Source organism: Mirounga angustirostris, unplaced genomic scaffold (assembly GCF_029215605.1).
Source record: "Mirounga angustirostris isolate CCGP_5_RB_7025 unplaced genomic scaffold, mMirAng1.0.hap1 SCAF_15, whole genome shotgun sequence".
In the NCBI taxonomy this organism is placed as follows: domain Eukaryota; kingdom Metazoa; phylum Chordata; class Mammalia; order Carnivora; family Phocidae; genus Mirounga; species Mirounga angustirostris.
The window spans coordinates 18,012,207-18,034,890 of NW_026991723.1; the positions used below are offsets into that span (position 1 = coordinate 18,012,207).

Here is a 22,684-nt window from a genome sequence, read left to right on the forward strand (position 1 = left end):
GCAATATGCGATCCTAGAAGTGGGCCAATTGAAAACAAAAATGGAATATAGACAGCAGATTACATTCATGTATTTATTAACCTTAAATTTCTGGAAGTTGATGGCTGCACTGTGGTTATACAAGAGAATGTTCTTATTCTTGGGAAATAAGCACTGAAATATTCAGGGGGAAAGAGCCACAATGTATGCATCTGACTTTCAATGATTCAGAAAATAAATAAATATAAAACATAGGCAGAGTGAGAGCAAGCAAGCAAATGATACAGCAAATGGGATGAAAAGTTAATTGGTGAATGTGAATAAGGGTAAAAGATTTTATTCTTCCAACTTTTCCTTAAGCTTGAAGTTATCATCAAATAAAGTGATACAAGAGAAACCAGTCAAGTTTGCTGTCCAGTAAAGAGAAGGAATCATTAACACATAGTGCCCATTCAAGCCACATTTTCTTCTGATTTGTCATTCCAGCTGAACCTCTCTTATTATGACTGCCTGTTTTTTCAGACGTTTCAAATGCATAGCTTCCAAAATTAGCATAAGACAGAAAATTTCCTCAAGCCTCCCTTTAGGCAGATTAAACTTACGTCCTGGTCAAAGAAAGTACAATTTGCAAATAATCCACTACCTTAAGATGTGATGGTTCAGAGACCATGGAACGCTAGCTTAGTGCAGAGAAATATTCATATCGTAGACCCATTAAACATGTTTCCCCAAACTGGGTGGCAAGGCTGTCAGCAAAAATGTTAGATGAATGAAGTAAATGGTCCATTGTCAAAAGTAATTGCACGTACTTATATGTAGACATAATTGACAATAATGGGTCCAAAGGAGGGATCGCGGTGGCTTGCGTAAATCACAGGTGTGTCTGAATGTTCCTAAATGTGTGCCTATTTCATTCTCGTTGCAAATAAGCCCTTCCACCTTTTACAGGGTTGGTAAAGCACAACGTTTTTGTAGAAACTGAATTCTGTTCTCCTCTATTCACCTAACCCAAGTATGTGAGCCTTTGAGCTTTCTGTAGTCAGGCCAGTTCCCCTACCATCAGTGCCAAAATGTTTAGAAAATGCTAGAGATTCCCAAAATGTATCAGTGCTTGGGAAAACTGCCTCATCACCCGCAATGAACACTCCCGCACTTAGGCACCCATGTGTGCATCTAGCATTTGGTAATGTCTCATTCAATAGTGTCTCAAGAACCAGGAATGAAAATGACCGTGGCTCTTCTACAAGGTTAGTGGCTTCTCTCACGGTGAAGAAAGAAACGCTGAGCATGCTCATCCGTGTAATTGGTGACCATTAGAAAAATTGGGAGATGCTCTTTCATTGAATCCCTTTGGACTTAACAACACAGCCCATCTGGAGCATAAAAGCTCTAAACCTAGAGAAAAGAAACAACACAGATGAGCAGCTTCCGTGCACTTTCTCCATTCAGTGGGGGCTAATAAAGAAAAATGCTGAATTGCGATGATTACCCATGCCTTGAAAATAGCTTATCACCTGCCAATATGAATGGAGGGCCCCTGCAGGGCTGCGAAATGACAGGAAGAACAATGGCCTTGGAGACAGAATCTCTGGAGTGTCTCAGAGAGGAATCTCAGCTGACCGCAATGCGGTCAGCCTGATGAAATAGAGCTCTTATTCTAAGTGGACCCCGCAAACCAGTCCTTGGGTGTTCCTATGCCATGGAGAAGAAAAAATAGAGGAGTCTTGCTGAACAATCGGGACCATAAAATGTGAAAGACAGAGCCAGCAATTATCCAAAGAATCAGACTAGATACACAGCCAAAGTTATTTCATGGTGGGACAGAGCTCTCCCCAAATTTGGTGGATAATCGTCAACCTGCTTTTTACTTTGTTATTGTGTAGACTTAATCATCCTGTGAAATCTCTCTTGTTTTCAGACCTAAGTGCCACTGGAATGCTGTTCGAGTGGTCACATGAGGTTCATTAGGAAGAAGAGCTTGGCTTTGCAGGGACTGGGTGTTGGGCTATTCTGTGGAATCTTTTTTTCTGCCATCACAAAGCTCCTGTGCGAAAGCCATTGTCGGTACCATGGTAGAGCGTTTCCAGCCCTGCAAGCCCCAACCCCCAAGACATAATGCCTCAGTGGTGGCCTGCTTCACTGGCAGGTGCCAAGCTTTTATTTTTATTATGATAATGGCTTCATTTCCCCATGAATCGTTTAGATTAAGTATTACCACAGCCTGAGTTCTCTTTTACAGCCAACTTTTCGCTTTCTCTCCAGCAGCATCCAAACAACCAGGATTTGTTTATTAATTTTTATTCTCTTTGGGAATGGCTACCAGGAGAAAGGGTTCTCAAAAATTTGAAGAGGATTACCTTTTCGCTCAGTAATTTATTGCCCACCCTCACAAAACCTACATACACGCTTGTGGGTACACACACACACACACACACACACACACACACACGCTTACACCATAGACATAGCACTGTTCTAACATGGGACTGGAGGGGTGGATAGACTCCCTTTAGGCTGGAGACCAGGACATGTGCCGGTTATTAATTGGCGGGGGGGGGGGGGGGGCAAAGAACATACAAATATTTCTAATGTTTCATTACCTTCTAGATAAATCAGTGTTGGGCTCATAGTACTGCTTCTAACATTCTTTCATCTTGCTCTTAATTTCTCACCCTCAGATCAACCTACTCCATTTGAAGCATCTTGATAATCTGCTACTTTTGGGGAATGTGCTCTGAGGGTCTCTCCCTTCTTCTTGCCCATCCCATCCCACACATACGCACACCCTGCACCTGGCAATGTGTTTCTCTATCCCTGAAAAATAATGCCCTTCTTATTCAAAGTAACACACAGAGTGTTTTTCAAAAAGCTTAGTGACGGAAGTTGCTGTGACATTTACCTGTGTGGCATCTGTCCAATTCTGGGTCATAGTTGAAAACATATTTCCTGAGTACTGAGTGTGTACTCCATTCTGTAGGAGACAAAGAAATTATAACACCTGGTTTCGATCTTCAAAGAACTTAAAACACCAGGCTAGTGGTCAGTAAATTTGGATTTAGTTTTCAAGCTACCACTAATGATCTTTTGGTTTTGGTCAAATCCTGAAAACTCTAGATGTCAAAATCTGTAAAAAAAAAAAAAAAAAAAATTGGGAAGTAGGTAGAAATTGAACAAGATCAAAGGTCCTAATTCAAATACCTACTGGTGCCAGAATCAGGGGAACCAACCAGGAACTCAAGCCCACAGCAGATTCCCACCTAGGAGCCATTTGCAGCTCAGCCCATCAAGTGTTGCAATCAGAACCCTGAGTATCCAGACTTTCATGAGAAGTCTTTTGACTTCTTTGAACAGAGTACAGGTCAACATTGTGCTCGCCAACAAAACATTTCTGCAAACTAGTTAGCAACTTCTGGCCTACAGGCTAAAGACCTACCAGGTCCTTCTTTCTTATTTTATATGATGTTTGGAGTCATCCAACAATTGGCATGCAAACCAAGTATTCAGAAGGGCGTATGGACCCCAGGAAAGATGGTCACTGGGTTCCTCAGGCCATCAAATGATTACAAATTGTGCTCATCACTCATCACTGTTTCAGCAGCTTCAAGTATTACTAATGAACATCCAGATGGGACTGCTGACTTTTGAGGAGGAGAAGGAGCTTAGAAAGAATGAGTAAAGGAAACAAAAGGCAATTTTTAACTGTAAAGAAGCCCTTCCGGCCAATGGTATGTGTAAGGAAGAGGAAGCAGAAGGGTTCTGTAGAATCTACCACCTGACTCTGGAGACTCAGCAACCCCCCCCCCCCCCCATAGCTGTTAGAAGGAAAAGCACGGAAGTACAGAGAAAGGAGTGATCGAAACACACCTCGTGGTCCACAGAAGCCATCAGATCACACAAGAGAGAAAACGTAAAGCAGTGAGGAAAGCACTAAACACGGCAAAACTCTCAGATCAAGTGAAACATTTTTGAAGACAAGGATTTCCAAAATCTGTGAAGTTTTAAAAAGGTAGAATCAGAGGCAAAGCCTCCAAATCTAGGGGGAAGGAGAGAGTCTCTGGTTGGTGCCTCCTGATAAATGAGTAAAAAGTGATCCAGTTACCATAGCAACTTGAAGATACACAAAAGGAAACATCCCTTCTTTAAAATATTCCTGATGATGAATAGGCAGAGTCTTTTAAAATATCTTTTTTAAAAATGTAAGAGGCTCCTTTCCCCCCTCCCCGTAAGAGCATATCACAGAAGATGGTGCTGTTTGTTTCCCCAGATAACTGGACTTGCTTACACAAGCCTGAGTTTGCTTACACAAACCAGCAATTTGGGCAAAAAGTAATGACCAGAAAATATGTCTGTTGGAGAATAAATTGTTTTTCAGCAGTTTTGTTTCTGTTTAGGCAGCAAGGGAGACAAATGTATGTTGTCTTGGTTTTCTTTTTTCTAACAATACGTTTCGTTGGAGTTTCCATGGATGCTGAGAATGTGAAATGCACCTAAGCAGAGTCAGGAAATGAAAGGTTAGGCTTTCTGTAACCTTCTCTTGTTGTCTAAATGGAGAAGTAATAAAAAATATGACTTTGGTGGGACTGCACGCCCAGTCCCTTTGCCTTCTCCAGCTTGGCTCCCGCTGCCCCGGACACTTATTTCAGGATCCAAAGGATTGTTCTGTTTCGCTCCAGGCTGTTCAACTTTGGCAGAATATCCTGAGTAGATTAGAGATTCCAAGCAAGGTCTTGAAATGAAAACTGTAATGATCAAATATCCTGGGGACCCCTTCTGTAGGAGGTGGAAGGCTCTTAATTGAATGATTTGGGTAAATGGTTGGTGCAAAGCCCAGCTAAGTGTCCCAAGGCCCATGACCTGGACAGTCTAGCTGATGATGTGATGGGGGCTTTTGCTAACCAGTAGAGAGGTCAATGGTCTTGAGTAGCATGGTAAGACTGCATAATATGGTCTTTTAGAGTGGGTGTATAAATATTTTTATGCAAGGATATGTAATCTTAGGTAGAGGCAGTGTGGAGGAGACAGAAATTATTTGGAGTTCCTAGGAATGGAAGTTTCCAAATCTGCATTTGTTCTGTAGGACCGTGGACAAGGGACTGAGGCCCCTTGGGGCTCAGCTTACTCATCCTTAACATGAGGAAGTTGGGCCACCGTCAATTCAGCAAGCATGTGCTACATGATGTCATCTCCCACCTGTGTCCTCAACAGCCCCAACTCCTGAGTGATATGGCTCAGAATACAGCACCATTCAGCTGCTCGAGCCAAAATTCTAGGAAACTCCATTTCTCCCTCTCTCTCTCTCTGGGCTTTGTTAAAAATAACTCTTTCCAAGACCGAGAACCAAGGAGCACTAAGACTGGGGAAGGAGGCGGTGGGGTGGCACATACAGAAAAAGATCAAAGTATCAACTTGAGTACTTTTGAAGCTAAAATGGTGAATTAGATCTATGACCAGTAAGCTTCCTAACCCTCCCTGTCCTGCATCAAACTTGCCGTCTCACCCAGGCACGCAAAGTTCCTTCTCTCAAATTCACGAATCATAGAGGATAAAGCAACCCTCTTTCCATTAAAAAGAAGTAGGTGAATGAAATGGCTATGTAGCTGAGTTCCTGGGACCAGATGAAACTAAGGTCTCCTATTCCTCCGCCATCTTGATTTCCAGAATCCCGAAATACGTGAATGAGAAAGGACGAGCAGCTATCTTCCCAATATTTCAAGGATCCAAACAGAAACACAGGGGAAAATGCTGTTGTTGTTTTTTTTTAAGATTTTATTTATTTATTTGACAGAGAGAGACACAGCGAGAGAGGGAACACAAGCAGGGGGAGTGGGAGAGGGAGAAGCAGGCTCCCCGCAGAGCAGGGAGCCCGATGCGGGACTCGATCCCGGGACTCCAGGATCATGACCTGAGCTGAAGGCAGTCGCTTAACCAACTGAGCCACCCAGGCGCCCCTTGAAAATGCTGTTTGTAAATACTTGTTGTATCACTATATTAGTTTCTGAAGGCTGCTGTAACAAAGTACCCCAAAGTGGCTTAAAACAATAAACATATATCTATTTCTCGGTGTTCTTGAAGTCCAAAATCAAGGAGTCAGCAGGAATGATTGCTTCTGGAGGCTCTGAGGGAAGATCCTTCCTCACCTCTCCCTAGCTTCTGGTGGTTGCCAACAAGCCCTGGCATTCCTTGGCTGGCAGCTGCAACGCTCCAATCTCTGTCTTGATGGTCTCATTACCATCTTCCCTCTGTGTGTATGTGTCTGTCTTCATGTGACCTTCTATGGACATCAGTCATTGGATTTAACCCCCTCCCCCCAATATTCCTGCAAAGACCCTATTTCCAGGTAAGGTCACATTCATGGGTCCCAGTGGTTAGGACTTGAACATATGGTTTGGGGGGACATAACTCAACCCACAACAGTCATCAAGTCATTTCCACTTCCCACATATTTTTCACTCTGTCCACTTTGACCCATCTCCACTACTATACTTGAGGCCACCCACATAGCTCACCTGCATAATGCAATCATCTTCTCACTGATCTCCTCCTCCTCCTCCTCTTTCACTCTTAAAACCCGTTCTCTATGCCACAATAACCATGTTCTTTCTAAAATTTAAACCTGATCATTTACAACCATCTACAGATCTAAAGTGATTTCCCATGGCTCTGGACAAGGTCTGTTCTCCCAAGCATGACATAGAAGCTTCTTCATGACCCAGGCTCTTATCTCTTCTGTCTTCCCTTCTGTTTCTTCTTGCTTCCTCATTACTCTAGCTACCCTAAACTCTTGGTAATCCATTTTGTAATTTTCCTATTCTTTTATTTAAAATCCTGTGTGTTTTTAAGGTGAGGGCAACCATGCTGTATCCTGACAAGATCTTGCCTCTCCCTCTGTAGTTTCTTCAAGGGGGTATCTCATGAGCCCTTTTACTAGAGGAATCATCTCCGTAGATTTAGCTCTCTCTGCCTTCAGGTCTTTCCACATGGAAAGAATTCTACTGTCTCTCCCTCAAACTCATTTTTCAAGTTCACTAAGCCTTCACTTCCTTAAGGAATCATTCTGCAATCGCATTCCCCTCCCCACAAAACACACATACCCCGGTTTAGGTATCACCCTATTTCTTCTTAGTCAGTTGTTCAAAATCCCTTTAGTAACACTACATAGCTTTCATGGCAATATACTTTTCCTTGCTGCATTCCTCCCTACACCCCAAGCTCCCTACTGTACTAGGAATTAGTCATCACTTTAGCCCTAGCGAATAGTAGGACTGAAAATATATTTGTGAAAGAAACCATAACACAAGAGCATAACACATAGCACTAGGGCTGCTGAGATGAGTAAGATATATTTTCTGACTATGGCAGATCATTCACCATTTACCAAACCCCAACTTGACCTTAGCTGCAGCAGCAGCAGCACAAAGCTTATCAGAAGCTCAAACAAAACAAAATAAAACAAGAAAACACTGATTTTTTCAGAAGAACTACAGGACTCAAAAGAAACAAACAGGGGTGACTGGGTGGCTCAGTCGGTTAAGCATCTCCCTTCGGCTCAGGTCATGATCCCAGGGTCCTGGGATCGAGCCCCACATTGGGCTTCCTATTCAGCGGGGGGTCTGTTTCTCCCTCTCCCTCTGTCCCTTCCCCAACACTTGTGCGCTCTCTCGCTCTCTCAAATAAATAATAAAATCTTTTTAAAAATTCTTCATATTCTTAGGACATCTGAGCTGAGCCTAAGTCTAAATTCCCTTCTGGCTCTTATATTTTATGATTTCAGGTATTTCATCAGAATTTTGAAGAACTTTCTGCCACTGTGTTAGTGTCTTTTTGAAAGGACTGATGCTGTTTCATACGCCAAATATCCAAGTCCTCTTCTCATAGTATTTTCCTTCTTCTTACAGACTATGACTATGTCTCTTTATCCTTCTCCATAGACTAAGAGCTGTTTTCTTGGTTATTCTGCAATTTCACTATGATGGATCTTCTTGTAGATTAAAAAATAATAATATATGTTTATGCTTATATATGTTTAATGTATGTTTAATAATACATATGGTTAGTTCTTGGGACTAATGATTGGTATCTTTTAACAATTCTGGAAAATTCTCAGGCATTCCTTTTTTTTTTTTTTTTTTTTACCACCTCTTCCCCATTCTATTATTTCTTCTTGGAACTTTGACATATATTAAATCTTCTCATCCTAACCTCCTTGTCTCTTGCTGCTCTTTCCTGTTTTCTACCTTCTTGTCCCTCTGATTTTCTATCTTTTCTTTGTATCTATCTTTGAGATCACTGATTCTCCTGCTATGCATAATCTATGGTTTAATATATCCATTCAGTTTTAATTTTGAATTTTTATGTCTTCCACTTATAAAGGTTATATTTGCTTCTTTTCCAAACTGGTTACTTTTCTATTTTCAAGATGTTCTTTTATTTCTTTAAAAAATATTAAACCTTTAGAGGTGCCTGGGTGGCTCAGTCAGTTAAGCATCTGCCTTCAGCTCAGGTCTTGATCCCAAGGTCCTGGGATCAAGTCCGGCCTCGGGCTCCCTCTCCCTCTGCCCCCCCCTCATGCTTTCTCTTTTGCTCTCTATCTCAAATAAATAAATAAAATCTTTAAAAAATATTAAACACTTGTTATTTTTATATTCTGTATCAGATCATTTCAAGATCAGTGGTCTCTGTGGGTCTGATTCTGATGTCTGTTATTTCTGCCAACTTTCAGAGTGCCTAATTTCCTTGCTTTTAAACTCTGACAAATTTCCTTGAAAATTTACCTGTGAGAACACTTGGTGATCTAAGATTACATTTTTTTTTTTAAGATTTTGTTTATTTATTTGACAGAGAGAGACAGAGTGAGAGAGGGAACACAAGCAGGGGGAGGGGAGAGGGAGAAGCAGGCTTCCCGCTGAGCAGGGAGCCCGATGAGGGCCTCAATCCCAGGACCCCAGGATCATGATCTGAGCCAAAGGCAGACACTTAACAACTGAGCCACCCAGGCGCCCCAAGATTACATTTCCCTAGAGAAGATTTGCATTTGCTTCTACCAATTGCCTTGGGATGCTATCTACTTAGGACTACTTTAAATTGAATTTTCCTTTTGAGATGTTCCCAACACAGATAACATGAATTCAGATAACTTAGGTGAGATCTAGCTTATAGTTATACATTCTCAGAGGCGGTTTTGTTGTTGCTTTTTAATCTACCCAATGCCAAGGCTAAGAGTGGGATGAGGTTTTTTGTTGTCCCCTTCTCCTGACAATTTTATTTTTCATTCATCCTTACACTGAAACTGTAGTCCTTCGGTTCCCATTTCAGTCTCGTATTTTGTCTGGCAACCCTAACTATAATGAAAATGCTCCGAATTTTTCTATTCAAAAAGAGAGATAAAGGCTAATTAAGTGGTAAGAGAGAAAGAGAATCATAAGTTGGTTTCTTTCAAGCCCTAAGCAAATATTTCTGTGGTATACTAGATTAGAGGTTTATCTAGTCTATATTTTGCCACATTGTGGTTTCTTCTCTAATGAGCTTTGCTAATTACTGTCTCCTCATCAAATTCCATGAGGGTAGGGATTGCCCTTCTTGTCTGTATATATCTTTATAATCACCAAAGCAGTGTATGGACTATCATACAGGATCAGTTAAGTATTTGTTTATTGCTCCTACGTCCATCCCCCTGTTGACTGTTCCTCCTTTCTATCCACCCAAGTACTCAAGCCAGAGCCAGGGAACCATCCCACTTCCTCACCTCCCACATCATATCATCTGATCTTCTCAATTTTTATCTTTTTTAGGTTCTCTCCAATCTGATTTTTCATTACTGAAGCCATAGTCTGAGTTTATGCCCAACCATTTCTCCTGCAGTATATTCCTTAAACCAGTGTTTCTCAACTGTGTTACATGGAATCCAGGTTTTGCAAGATTTAAGGGATATAACCGTTTCCACAGTTAAAGAAGTCATTTTCCATGTAGCACCCACAATGATCATTTTAAGATATTCAGGTCACATAGGATATTTTTTATAAAGCTTTGATTGTTCCTCATTACTTTTAGATTGAGTGCAAACCTCTTAAGCCTGGCGTGTAAAATGATATTTGATCTGATCCTATGACCTTGGCCTCATCTCCTGACTCTCTCCCTCTCTTTATCCACTGTAGCTCCACTGACCTTCTCCATGTTCCTTGAACAGATGAAGTTTTCTTAGCCTCTGAAACACTGCCCTCAGAGCCCACATGGCTATCTCCTTGTTACCATTCCCATCTCCAAAGGTCAATTCCTGAAAGGTTCTCTCCCCAACAAGCCTATCTAAATTAAGACGTCTCATCTCCATTCTAATCTCATCACTCTCTAACCCTTTATCTGAATCTCTGTACTTATTTACATGTTTTTCTTCTTCATTCACGCATATTTTTGGAGCTTCTGCTATGTGCGAGGCAATACTCATGGTACCGAGGTACAGGAAAACAAAACAAAACCACCCATCTTCACGGAGCTTGCATTTTAGTAGCTGTTTCATGCATTTATTGAAGATTTACAGCTTATTTGCATTATAATAATTATCTAATTTTTCTTTTATTGTCTATTCTCCAAAATGTAAGCTCCAGAATGAAGGAATGAGTGAACAAACAGCTGTAGTGGGTAATCCTCATAGGCACTCAGCTGTGTATATTTATCCATCACTTTCACCTGTTAGTTGGTTGAGAGAAGAATGGGAATCCAGAAACAGCTTGCCTATTAGGATATCCTATTGTTGGAACCAGAGGACTTGGTAAAGACCAGAGTCCAATAGAGAACTGAGTCCTCTTTTAGCCAACATTTGTAGACAATGATTTAGATTATTTATTCTGGTCTCTCTACTACTGTGTCCCTCCAGGGGGTTGTGCCCCATTGTCAGCTGTACTATTTACATTATTGCCAATTCAAATATTTATTCATTGTCCTTGGACACCAGTGAGGACAAAAGGATTGAAAATCGTCAACAGGCCCCCTAACCAAGTACTTTGTATCCCAGCACCACTGAACCTTCCAGAAAAATCTTCTGTTTTGGCAAAGCAGGTCAAAGGGTCCATTTTGTATGCTAGTGTTAATTATTTGAAGCAATTCTGAGTACAAGGCTTATCTGAATTACATACTTTTTAATGCTATTTGGGGCTTGTAATTAGTTGCACTCTGTGGGTATATAAATCTCTTACCCAGTCCTTATTTTTGTGTGGAATGAAGAATGTCAGTGCCTCTCTTACAGATTTGTACAGCATCATCCAATAACTAAGTACATATTTACTCTGGGAGAATATGCATTATTGACAACATGCTTAATTAACTCCCAAAACAATTTAAGTACTGGCTGCTTGTAATATTGTCTCTCCCCTCAAAGGGAGTAGTGCATCTCAATAGGGGATGGACACTCTGCTGAGGCTCCAGCAAGGCCGCAGGTGCTTATAAAGAGAATTGCTTGAGAACGCTTGGCCCAATGACAGTGCCTCATCCAGTTGGCAAGTCTTGAGGCCGAGCCAAGAATAACCCCATTTCCTAGTGATCTGCCTCCTTTATGGAATCCTATCAGAAAAATATTTCAAATTAAAAGTGAATTTTTAAAAAGGAGTTTGTGTAAACATCTGCCATGGTTTTAACCGAACCCCATGGAAGATCGGTCTTGTCCTGGTGATGGAGAATTAGGAATTGCTAAGAAACAAAATGGAAAGATGGAAAAACAGAAGTGTGCAGAAAACTGACAGAAAATGAAGAGTGTGACCAAAAGACTAGTTCTCTGGGGAGAGGGGTCTGTGGAGAAGACCGTTGCAGACATGTGGCATAAATGACCCCTGGAGCTCATAACCTGAGCACGCACATTCTTTCCTTAATAGAATTTTTTTTCTAACTAAGTCCATAGCACATATTTATTAATATAGAAACATGTATAGATACACATAAATAAAATCAGAAATAACTCCTGTTAACATTTTAGCTTTTTCTTCTGATTTTTGATAGTCATCTCTGTACACACAGATCGATATGCATACATAATACATACATATCTAGATATGGATTACCTTCCCTATTCACATAGCCTATCATGAAAATGTCATGTCATTAAATATTCTTAAGAAACAAAATTTTAACGTATAAATGTACCATATTTTTTAAACCTCTTCTCAGCAGATGAACTTTCACATTGTCTTTCATAGGGACATAATCACTGGTTATTCCGATCTAGAAAGTTTTCTCTGGGGAACACATTAACATACTAAAGTTATGGAGGGTCATAGAAGGATGAGAAAAATGGAATCTAGTCATAGCATTCCAACGCGTTCATTTATATCTATATTTTCAACTTATTTCCCAACCCCCAAAATGCTAGGTGAACAAGTTAATTAGAATTATAGAGTTTGTCTATAAATATGGAAAGGCTAGAAGCCAGGTATAGAAAGTCCTTATATACATACAGATGTGTGAGCCCATCAGAGAACCATTCCTTCCAGTTACAACTTTAAGCAATCGAATGTAAAACATATTTTTGGAAAGCTAGTATATGAATTTATAACCTCAGAGTCGGCATTCTGTTATATATGGCCCAAGTCCCTCATCTCCAAAGAGAAGTATGCAAGACAACCCACTGGCCCACAGAAAAAGATAGAACTTGTATTTGCAATCATTTTATTATTAAATTTTCTACTTTATCTTTCCACTATATATTTTTAAAAATGTAAAATATTCATGCACTAGCACATATAAATAATTCACACACATATATATGCATTGCAGGCACATGCTAAATTTTTAAACCAATAGGGTGATCAATCAAAACAGTATGGACATTACCACTTTAGATTCTGTAATTAGGGAGCTTATAGAGTATTTGGGGCTAAAAACCTATGAAGAAGGGGCGAAGCATCAGTTTGGTCCATACTCTGCCTAAGTGTGGGAAGCACTGGGAAGGCAAACATTGCCCCAAGTTTGGTCAAACCTAGAATATAGGTGATTGGAACTGGGAAGGTAATAGAGCCAAAAGGTTGAAGTTGTGGGAAAAGACAGCATCCAGCAGGGCGTGATGAATTACAATAAGGCAGGTGCCACTTTATGGAACACTTACAGATGTGGCCTAAGAGGTCAAAGCAAAGGGAGCCTAATGAGTCTAGGACACCTGAGGAAGGACTGAGGTAGGGGAAAACCTAGAAGCCTCCCAAGAACATAAGTTTAACCTGCCCATTAGCCTAGCATCCCTAACTAGTAGATCTGTGCAATAAAGGACTATGGAACAGATCAGTTTCAATAGGCAGTGGTAGAGGGAGGCCTGGGGTGTGGATGAAAGTTCTAGAAGCCTGAAAATGAATCTTTTTTTTAAAGATTTTATTTATTTATTTGACAGAGAGAGACACAGCAAGAGAGGGAACACAAGCAGGGGGAGCGGCAGGGAGAGGAAGAAGCAGGCTTCCCTTGGAGGAGGGAGCCCGATGTGGGGCTCGATCCCAGGACCCTGGGATCATGACCCAAGCCGAAGGCAGATGCTTAACAACTGAGCCACCCAGGTGCCCCTGAAAATGAATCTTGAAAGACATACCACCCTGACATCAACTATTCCCCCTGGTTTTGCAAAGAGGCGATTCTGCCTCAACAACATAGCTGATCCCTGGCTAATTCCGGCCTATCTAGATATTATATGATAAAGGCTATTCTTTAAAAAACCAAGTCTTTTGTCTCCTTCAAATGAAAAAGAAATGTACAGTAAGATTTTAGAAAAAGCAAATTGGAGTCATTTTAGCTTATACATATCTTTAATTGTGTGACTCCGAGTTTATGTAAACCATAAACAACAAATTCTTGTTCTCTGCACATTTTGAAAATTCGATTCCATTTCAAGTTTAAAATATCCCTTTCCTGATGCATTTTGTAAGTTAGATGGCCATAACTCCTAATGTGGCCCTGATCCATCCGTATGCAATGGTGAAGGCTATAGGTATTACTAAGAACACAACAACACGGCAGAGGATGCACGTTGACCACTGAAGGTGAAGTTGAAGGCAGCAGTCAACACCTCCATGAGAAGAGGGAGTTTCCCATGAGCCCCAGCACTGATAAAACTAAGGAAACCATGGGAAAGTGACACACAGGATCGCGAAGACCTCTCCAGAAAGAGGGGGCACCAAAGTCCTGCCCATCCCACCCCATAGAAAGGAGACAATAGACAGGAGTTTTCTCAAGAAAGGCAGGCTGTACCCCCATTTTGACGAGGCATCTGCTCATACATTCTCCTTAGTGGGGATGTGAACAGGTGGAAGCCAGGAACTGTTTCCGAAGGCTTTTTTTTCCTTTTTTTCCAAATATGCGAGGCTCTCTCTGAATTCTGACTGAACTTGCCCCACGTCCCCTCAAACTATGTTCTCTCAGCTCAAAGGTTTGACAACACCAAGTAACCAGAGCTATCCAAACATCCTACTTTGGAAACCACCTTCTGAGACAGTCCACAATGCTAGCTTGTTTGGACTCTTCTACCCCTAACCCCCAAACACACACACACACACACACTCACTCACACACACACCGGAAGAGCCAGCAACATTCACCTTTCTCCTTAAGCCAACCCTCCTTTCCTACCCTACCATTCAAATGCCAACTTGACTTAGACTCAACTTCTAGGTTTGGGATTGTTACCTTTCCTTAATCCCATAACAGCTGCCTCTCAGTGGTCAAGCTAAATCCATTTAGCTTATGTCTGACTTGTGGATCTTCTGGGGTGGAAAATTTTTTAAAATAATTCTTATTCTTCAGAATAACCGGTAATAATGAGAAAGACTAATGGGCATTCATAAGCTGTTCTAAGACATACTTCCTGTTCTATGCATTATTCATTTATGCAAACTATTGTAAAGGTACCAAATTCACTGTGCATCTGGGCTGGAAAGGTCCCTGGACTCAAGATTACATTGGTATGCACATTTCTGAGGCTTGGTTCTGTTTAACATTTTCATCATGACCTGCTTAAAGGAGCAGAGAGCAAACTCATTAAATTCCTAGATGGGAGGGATGGCCAGAACATTAGAGAACAGGATTAGAATTTCCCCAGCCCTTGCCAAATTAGCAAAACTGTCAGAGTCAAATATGTTCATTGGGGCTGGGCAGGGAAAAGTAGGATGCCCAACTGTGAGCTGAGTAGTAGCAGCTTATTTAGGAACAGACCTGAAAGAATAGAGATGAAAACATAGACGCGTAGCAGGAAATACTTACCCAGTGGAACCACTCGTGTTCTCCGGGGCCTTTGCACCCCTCTTAAAATGGATTGCGGAAGCATAAAGACCCCTCCCCACCTGCAAAACTTCTAAGAATTTCTGTGAGCTTTTCTTTCTCAAGGCACCTCTAGCTTCAGATTCCTTATATCATGTAATTAGCCTGCTTTATGGTTCATTTCACCATCCTGCTCTGGTCTGTCACCAACAGACACAATACCATTTCCCTACTGTGAGCATATCATGGCCTCCTGCAGAAGGGTCTGGCTACGTCCTTGGCTGTCTTGAGTCTTGTTCCATCCTTCCTATGGAAGGGGCACGGCTGAATCTGGCCCAAGAGTCGGTCATACATTGCCAACCCCTGCTAGACTCAATTGCAGAATTTTTACCTTTTGAAGTCTTAGCAACTGCTTTCTCCAACCAGATCATTTTATACCTACAGAAATCAGAATCCAGAAAGCAGCGCAACATTTAATGCAAGTTCACAAGGCAGTTAAGCCAGAGTTAAAACTTCAAACTAGAAACAGCCCAGTTCCCAGGCCAGTACCTTCTCCACTGCATCATCACTAAGCTATTTCCAGAAGGTTCTGTCAATCTCTGGTTAAATGGTAGAACCTCTTACAGAAAATTTTCCACAGTAGCTTTTGGTGTAATGCATCAGCCATATAATGTGTAATACACAGTAGTGTTGTCTTGCAACATCCCTAGGAGAACCCAGGATGAGCATTTGGCTAAAGATTTGAGCAAGGGGCAGATTTTGTGAAAACCAAAATAGAGCCTAGAGTAGATTAGAAAGGAAAGCTGTGCACAAAGTTCAAAGGGCAAAATTTTGTTTAAATAAAGTTAAAGGTCACATACAACCTTCACGTACCACGAGGAACATTCTAAAGAGGAGCAATTTTTTTCCATCTCTTATCAGAATGAAAAGAACAGAACTGGAGTACCACAGAAACTTTGCTGGAGGTCACTCTGTGAGTCACGGGAATCACGGGCCAATGGAAATCATAGAATTCCCTTTATAATTGGATCTGGAATTGGCATCTTTCAAAGAGGGTTATGAGGAAGGGAAATAGACTGAATTAGTGATTCTCAAAGCCCTTGCTCTCTCATTAAGTCCCCTGAAAGCTGTAGGAAAGAGTCCTTCTCTGAGCCAACAGGGACATATTGAATCATTATACTTAATGAGAACAGGACAATTCCTTCAAGAGATTTGTGACGTGCCCAACACAAAGTAGATACTGTATTGGAAAAAAAATAATAATTGTCCGGATTTCAAAGGAGGCTCCCAGATGACACTCCCTCACATTGGCAGGCATTGGGGGTAGCTCATGGAAAACCTACCATTCAGAGTCGAGAGCCCGCCGCCCCTTCCAAACATGCATGTGTGGACACGCTTGATGCCTTTCCCTCACAGAGGCCAGGAGGTGCTTAATGCGGATGGTTCTTAATCTGCAGTTTGAAGACCTAGGAGCTTGGGACTCTACTTCCTTGAAAATCAGGGCCAACCGTTATTCCTGAGAACTCTTATTTTACTAGCTTTGATAAAGCTAAACCACAGCATACATCGTGCTACTAATTAAAAATGGTATAATCTGTGCAAATATCATTTCTGGAGAGTACCTTTCATGAAACATCCCAAAAAGATTATTTGTCTCAAGCCAGGACTTTTCCAGAGCCCATTTTTCCAAATGATGGACTCTCAGTAATTATTATGTTTCATTATTATAATTTTCTTCCAGATAATCCAGAAACCTGTACATCATGCACTCCGGGGTATTACATGTAAGTTTGGTTTTTTGGGGTTTTTTTTTCATGGCACTAACTTTTCTGCAGTTTAAGCATTACTGACTTAATCCTAAATCCAGTGATTAAAGCAAAGAGGCCGGGCAGCCTGAAGCGACTCTGCCCTGTCAGGCTATTAAAGAACAATTCTTGGATTTAGCAATAAGAGCCCAGCTGTTTTCTTGCCTCCAAAGGAGGCCCTCTTTTTCTTGGTCCTGGAAGTCACCCAACCTGACACTGGTGTCTAGGAATCTTGCCATGGGTTACCAGGATTCAGACCTTGCTGTTCATGGACAAACCTTAACGATAGACCCGCCCCCAGGCAAGCTATTTCCAAACGTCTGCGTGGAGACCTTGTCCTTAACAGGAGTCAGAAAATCCAGGATGAAGCCAGGTACTTTATGAGCTCTGAATCACCCCCTGGGTAAGAAGGGACACAGACCACTAGATTAAATGAAACGCAGGTAACAATCCCTTCCAAAGTTCTCCAATTCAACTCTACAGGTCAGAGATGGGAGGTCTCCACATCACCTCCCCTTCCCATTGCCATGTGACAGAAGCACATAAACCGTCTGTTCAAATCCCAGGCCTGCCTTTAACTACCTATGGGACTTTGAGCATTTTACCTCAAGACTCGGTCCCCTTATCTAGAAATTAAAGACAAGTTATAGCTACCATAGGAGAATTGAATGGAGGTTGAAATGAGGACTTTATGCATCATCAGTACTCCATAAATAAATATTGCTACCCCTTTCCTTCTCCCCACCCTCTTCACAGCTGCCCCGATGATGGGTCCTCAGGGTCCAGAGGGAAGTGGTTAATGACTTGTTTGGTGGGCACACATAGACCAAGTTTTTGTCCTTGAAACCTAAATATCTATACCTGTTAAAAATGATGTGTAGACAGATGTCAGGATATTAAATTATGGTGGTGAAGAGAAATACGTCAACATAGCTCGTGGAAGAAACTCCATCTCCTCCCCCTCTTAGGTTTGAACACCACTGTTACAAGACCTGTCCTCAGAAGACCTACAGTGAAGAATCTGAATGCAAAGCGTGTCAGACCAACTGCAGCAACTGTGACCAGCATCAGTGCTATTGGTGTGAAGAAGGCTTCTTTCTCCTGGGTAAGCCTGAGAACCGCGTGGTGCAAAGGAAGAACAAGGCTCCAGAGCCCCACCCAGAAATAAGAGCACTGGCTTGACTGGCTTTCGACTCTTCCCATGCCTCCTGTCCAAGGATGGATTTTAATTTGGTTTGAAAATCAACATTAGCCGGGACTACTTCCTTCTGCTTTTATTATTGAAGCAGAGTTCCTATGTCACTCATTCATTTCCAACATCTCCAAGCTGATGGAAACAAGAGTGACAGGGGTGGGTGGGGGGAACGCTGAAGATAAATGCCTTAGAACAAATCACCTGGAATATTCAGAACCATGACTCTTTCCCGGAGACTTAACCCACGCTATATATTCCTGAGCAGTGTTAAAGATCAACAAGATCCTTTGTCTTTGGTTTTGGTCAGATGGTTAGGAAAGAACTATACTAGGAGTCTTCCAGTGGAAGGAGTCACAGCCCAGTGCTCTCGAATGTTTGCAGGATCAGCCCACACTGATCTCCAGTGCTTCTATACAGAGATTCATTTGATTTGCACTTTTTCGAGGCCCTGAGAATTTGAAGTTCTTTATGCTCTTCACCCCTTCACCCCTTGAGCAAACTGAAATGCTTGGTTAAGAGAGGACTGACATGTTGGATTTAAGACCCATTTCTTGGCTGAAAGAAGCTTATGGCAGTTTGGTTTCTTTCTTTCTTTCTTTTTTTATTATTTGAGACAGAGAGAACGAGAGAGAGAGAGAGAGCACATGAGAGGGGGGAGGGTCAGAGGGAGAAGCAGGTTCCCTGCTGAGCAGGGAGCCCGATGCGGGACTCGATCCAGGGACTCCAGGATCATGACCTGAGCCGAAGGCAGTCGCTTAACCAACTGAGCCACCCAGGCGCCCGGCAGTTTGGTTTCTTGAAAAACAAATTCAAACAAAGAGTGTTCCTGAGATTCCCCGCAGCCTGTTTAGAACTCGGCCTCGCAGAGCGCGCCAAGCCAGCCGGGGACCCACCCTCATGCTCCCTCTCTGTGTACCCCTGCAGGTGGCTCTTGTGTGAGCACATGTGGTCCCGGCTTCTATGGCGACCCAGAGCTGGGCCAGTGTGAGCGCTGCCACCCAGCCTGCGTGACCTGCAGTGGCCCTGGCTACCATCAGTGCGGCAGCTGCCGGGAAGGACTGCAGCTGCGACACGGGACGTGCTCGGAGCCTGCCCAGACCCAGGTGGAAGGCAAATTCTGGAACGGTACGTGCCTCCCAAGACAGAGAACGCAGGTGTCTGGCCCCCTTCTCTGCCTGTCTGCCTCCCTCCCGCTTTAACACTTGCTTTTAGGATATCCCAAAAGAGAGGAAGGCAGGGCAGTGAACCAAAGCTTGGAGTGGGAAAGGGTAGGAGGCGGTGGTTCGTTGTCATCCGACCTGGGGGGAACCCAAAGCGCAGCCTACGGGTGGTGTGGCCCGTGAGTTCCTATCGGGAGGAGGAGACCTCAGATCGGGTAAAGAGAGTCATGTAGGGGAATGGCCCAACGACCATTCTCAAAGATTTCAGAATAGCTTCTATCTAAGGTAAAGGAAAATGATTGGTAAAGGTGGGCTTTTTCAGTTGGACAAGGAAGACCTGCTCTAAAAGTACTGGAATTTAAGCTGAGACAGCTGATCTTTCCGGCTGGCTGATTAGACCTTAGCATCATCCAAGCTTGCCTTTCAGAAGATCCCCTCCAGGGGCACCTGGGCGGCTCACTCAGTTAAGCAACCGACTCTTGATTTCTCCAGGTTGTGAGATCGAGCCCGGAGTCTGGCTCCATGCTCAGCAGGGAGTCTGCTTGAGATTCTCTCTCCCTCTCCCCGTCACTCCCCCCCAACTCGTGCTCTCAAGTAAAATAAAATAAAAGTCCCCCTCCAGTTGCAGTTGGGGAAAGTGGGGATTTTGATGGGGGCCGGAGGAAGGGTGTGGTAGTTTGCAATCTAACAGCAAAGGCTTGCGCGTGCTCATTCCTACCTGTGTCTTCAGTACTGACCTCACATTGAAGCCTCAGTCACGAGCTTCCTTGCAAGGTAGTTACTAACTCCAGTGACCTCTCTGTCTCTGGTGGTTAAAAAACCAAACCCTCTTCCTGCTGGAAAAATCTGACTCACATTCTATGCAGAGATGCTCATGAAAACAAGAGATGCTCTCCGTTTGATTTCAAGGCAAGGATTTGTTAAAAAGGTCATTTCAGTGCAATGGCAGTGGAGGTCTGCTCAGGATGAGTCTCCGAAGGGCCCGGGGCGAGGGATAGATCCCGGGCAGGAGAGAGGCTCTTGCCGGGTCTGACGAGGGACATCCATGGCGACCGTCCACCACGACAGGGTTGCATGTGTGACTTAAAGGAAAAGCAGCTCAGAGACCATCACAAACCCAGCAGCCAAAAGCCATGGAGAACACGGGCCAATTTCAGAGGCATAGCTGGGAAGAAAATCATTCAATCCAGATTGGGATATCTTCTGTGAATTATAGCTGGACCCAAATGCTGAAAACGAGCTTGTCTGGCATTCAGGCATTTAAGAGGCAGGGCAAGCCAAGAGGAAAATAGTCTGGTGCTGGGTTTCTAGCTCAGAACATCTGTATTTTATCTGGCATCCAGATGATGAAAAGGTCCAGGGATCCAAGAGTCAGAGCAGATTTGATTCCCCAAATGATTACACGTCCCTTTCAACTGGGCTACGCACTTTGCAAGCAGAAATCAGGCCTTGACTGCTCCCCTTTGTCAGAGCACCACACCCACCCCTCTGCATTTTCTACTATCAAAATATAGTGTTTTTGAAGAAAGGAAGGAATTAGTCCATTTGGGGAGTTAGCACTACGAAGGGATTTGGGAAGCAGATGAGAATGTTTCTCGTGGCTGGACAAAAGCAACAAAGTCAATGCCATGGCTGCACTTTTCTATGACCTAGGAAATCAGACATGCAGACTATTAACAGTGAGGAAAACTCTTTCTTCACTGAGCAAGGTGAGGCCGGAGCTCAGCTTCCCCAGCAGAGCTTAGACACCACTGAGGGAGACAGTAAGTGGGAAATGCACTCCATCAAGTCCTGGGAGTATTTGAGCCAAATGCCTACATCTTTCCCCTGACTTCTAACTCTTAAAAAACAAAAACAAAAACAAAAAAAGCAAACAAAAAAAATCCCAACAAGGTTGAGGGTATAATAGGAGGGCAGAAGTTTCCAGAAAACAGGCACTAATCAGCCTCCCCTTTAAGATGATGCTAAGCAGGTGGCAGTCATCCTGGGTCAACTCAGTGGGAGCCCAGACAATGGACAGAATGATTTTAGAAGAATAGAGCTGCCTAGGTGCTCTCAGCAAGGTGGTGGTGTGGTTTTCAACACGGTTGCAGATCCACATAGGAAAGGTAAAATGGGACAAACTCCAGTCCACTCCTTCACCCACATGACCTCCCAGAGGAAACAATCAGAGCTTGTTTGCACCCAAAGACTACAACCGCCCCCCACGGTCTGTGCCAGTACATGTTGGGGAAAGAGCCTTGAAATAAAAATCCAACTAGACTTCGCTAAACCCCTCTCTTAATAAAGGGTCTGCTCACGATGGGAGGACCGTAATTCTGCGTTAATTAAACACGCAGTGGCATCACCTCCTGCCCCAGTCCAAGGATGGAGATTTCCCTACACATTGGACCATGCCTGGCCAAGCCTCCAACCAAGACTAACTCATCTCCAAAGATGGCGGCTCAACTCTGTTCTTCCTGCCAGCAAAGAATCACTTGCACCAGAGTACGGATCCCTACCAGATCCCCTGTCCTAGTCACTAACACCCTGTGAAGATTCCTAGGCCAGTGCCCCTGTATGGCAGCAACAGACCCAATGTGAAATAGGCTGCTAATGGCTTCCACAGGGACTCAGGCATCACGAGCCACCGTGGGTGAAAATGTTCAGGCGTGGCAGGCCACAGGTTCGGCTGCTTTCCTGAAACCATTGTTGGGAATGGAAACAGTTTACTCTATGACTGTTAAATCATTTGGATTTTCTTAAGTGGTTTTCCCCCTGGTAGTGCCGGAAAGTCCTAAGAATAATTCCTGCACATTTCCCCTACCCACCTATTTCCATCATCGATTAAAACCGTGTTTGTAGCAGGCTCTAATTACATATGCTGATGATAGTTTAATCTACAAAGCGCAGACACAGGGAATTAACTTTTTGACCACATCCTACCAATTTCTCACTAGCCTGTCTTTTGATTTTGATTCCTATGCCCTGAGGAAGCCTGGAATCCCAGAGCCAGTCACAAACACTGAGAGCCGTATGTAAAAAATAAATCTCAGCGGTGGGCAGATACGCTGCCTATGTGTAACTGAATCTTCGAGGGCTTTAGAGATGCCACGAAAATCTGATTTTTAGAAGGACTTTGTAGATATACACAGTTGCCTCGCGTAGAAATGAGGACCTCATTTTTACTTAATTAACCAACTAGCACTCCGTGAAGAAAACGCAGGACTCTGGATGAGTAAATGACTAAACCTTTGGCCCACAGGATCCCTGAAGGAACCATGCGTCTCCACTTGCCCTGATTGTCAAATATCCAGGAATTTCAATAGGGGATCATTAAACCATCGGCAGCT

At 43.0% G+C, this 22,684-nt stretch overlaps 1 protein-coding gene across 2 annotated transcripts in view; it reads left to right on the forward strand.

Moving 5' to 3' along the window:
* The window catches only part of PCSK5 (proprotein convertase subtilisin/kexin type 5), a 466,280-nt gene that overhangs the window by 398,469 nt on the left and 45,127 nt on the right, over nucleotides 1-22,684 (forward strand). For both annotated transcript variants that reach the window (XM_045882270.2, XM_045882271.2), the window contains exons 25-27: nucleotides 16,934-16,976; nucleotides 17,966-18,102; nucleotides 19,117-19,317. In XM_045882270.2, the coding sequence (XP_045738226.1) occupies nucleotides 16,934-16,976; nucleotides 17,966-18,102; nucleotides 19,117-19,317 (381 nt within the window). The remainder of the gene's footprint in view (nucleotides 1-16,933; nucleotides 16,977-17,965; nucleotides 18,103-19,116; nucleotides 19,318-22,684) is intronic.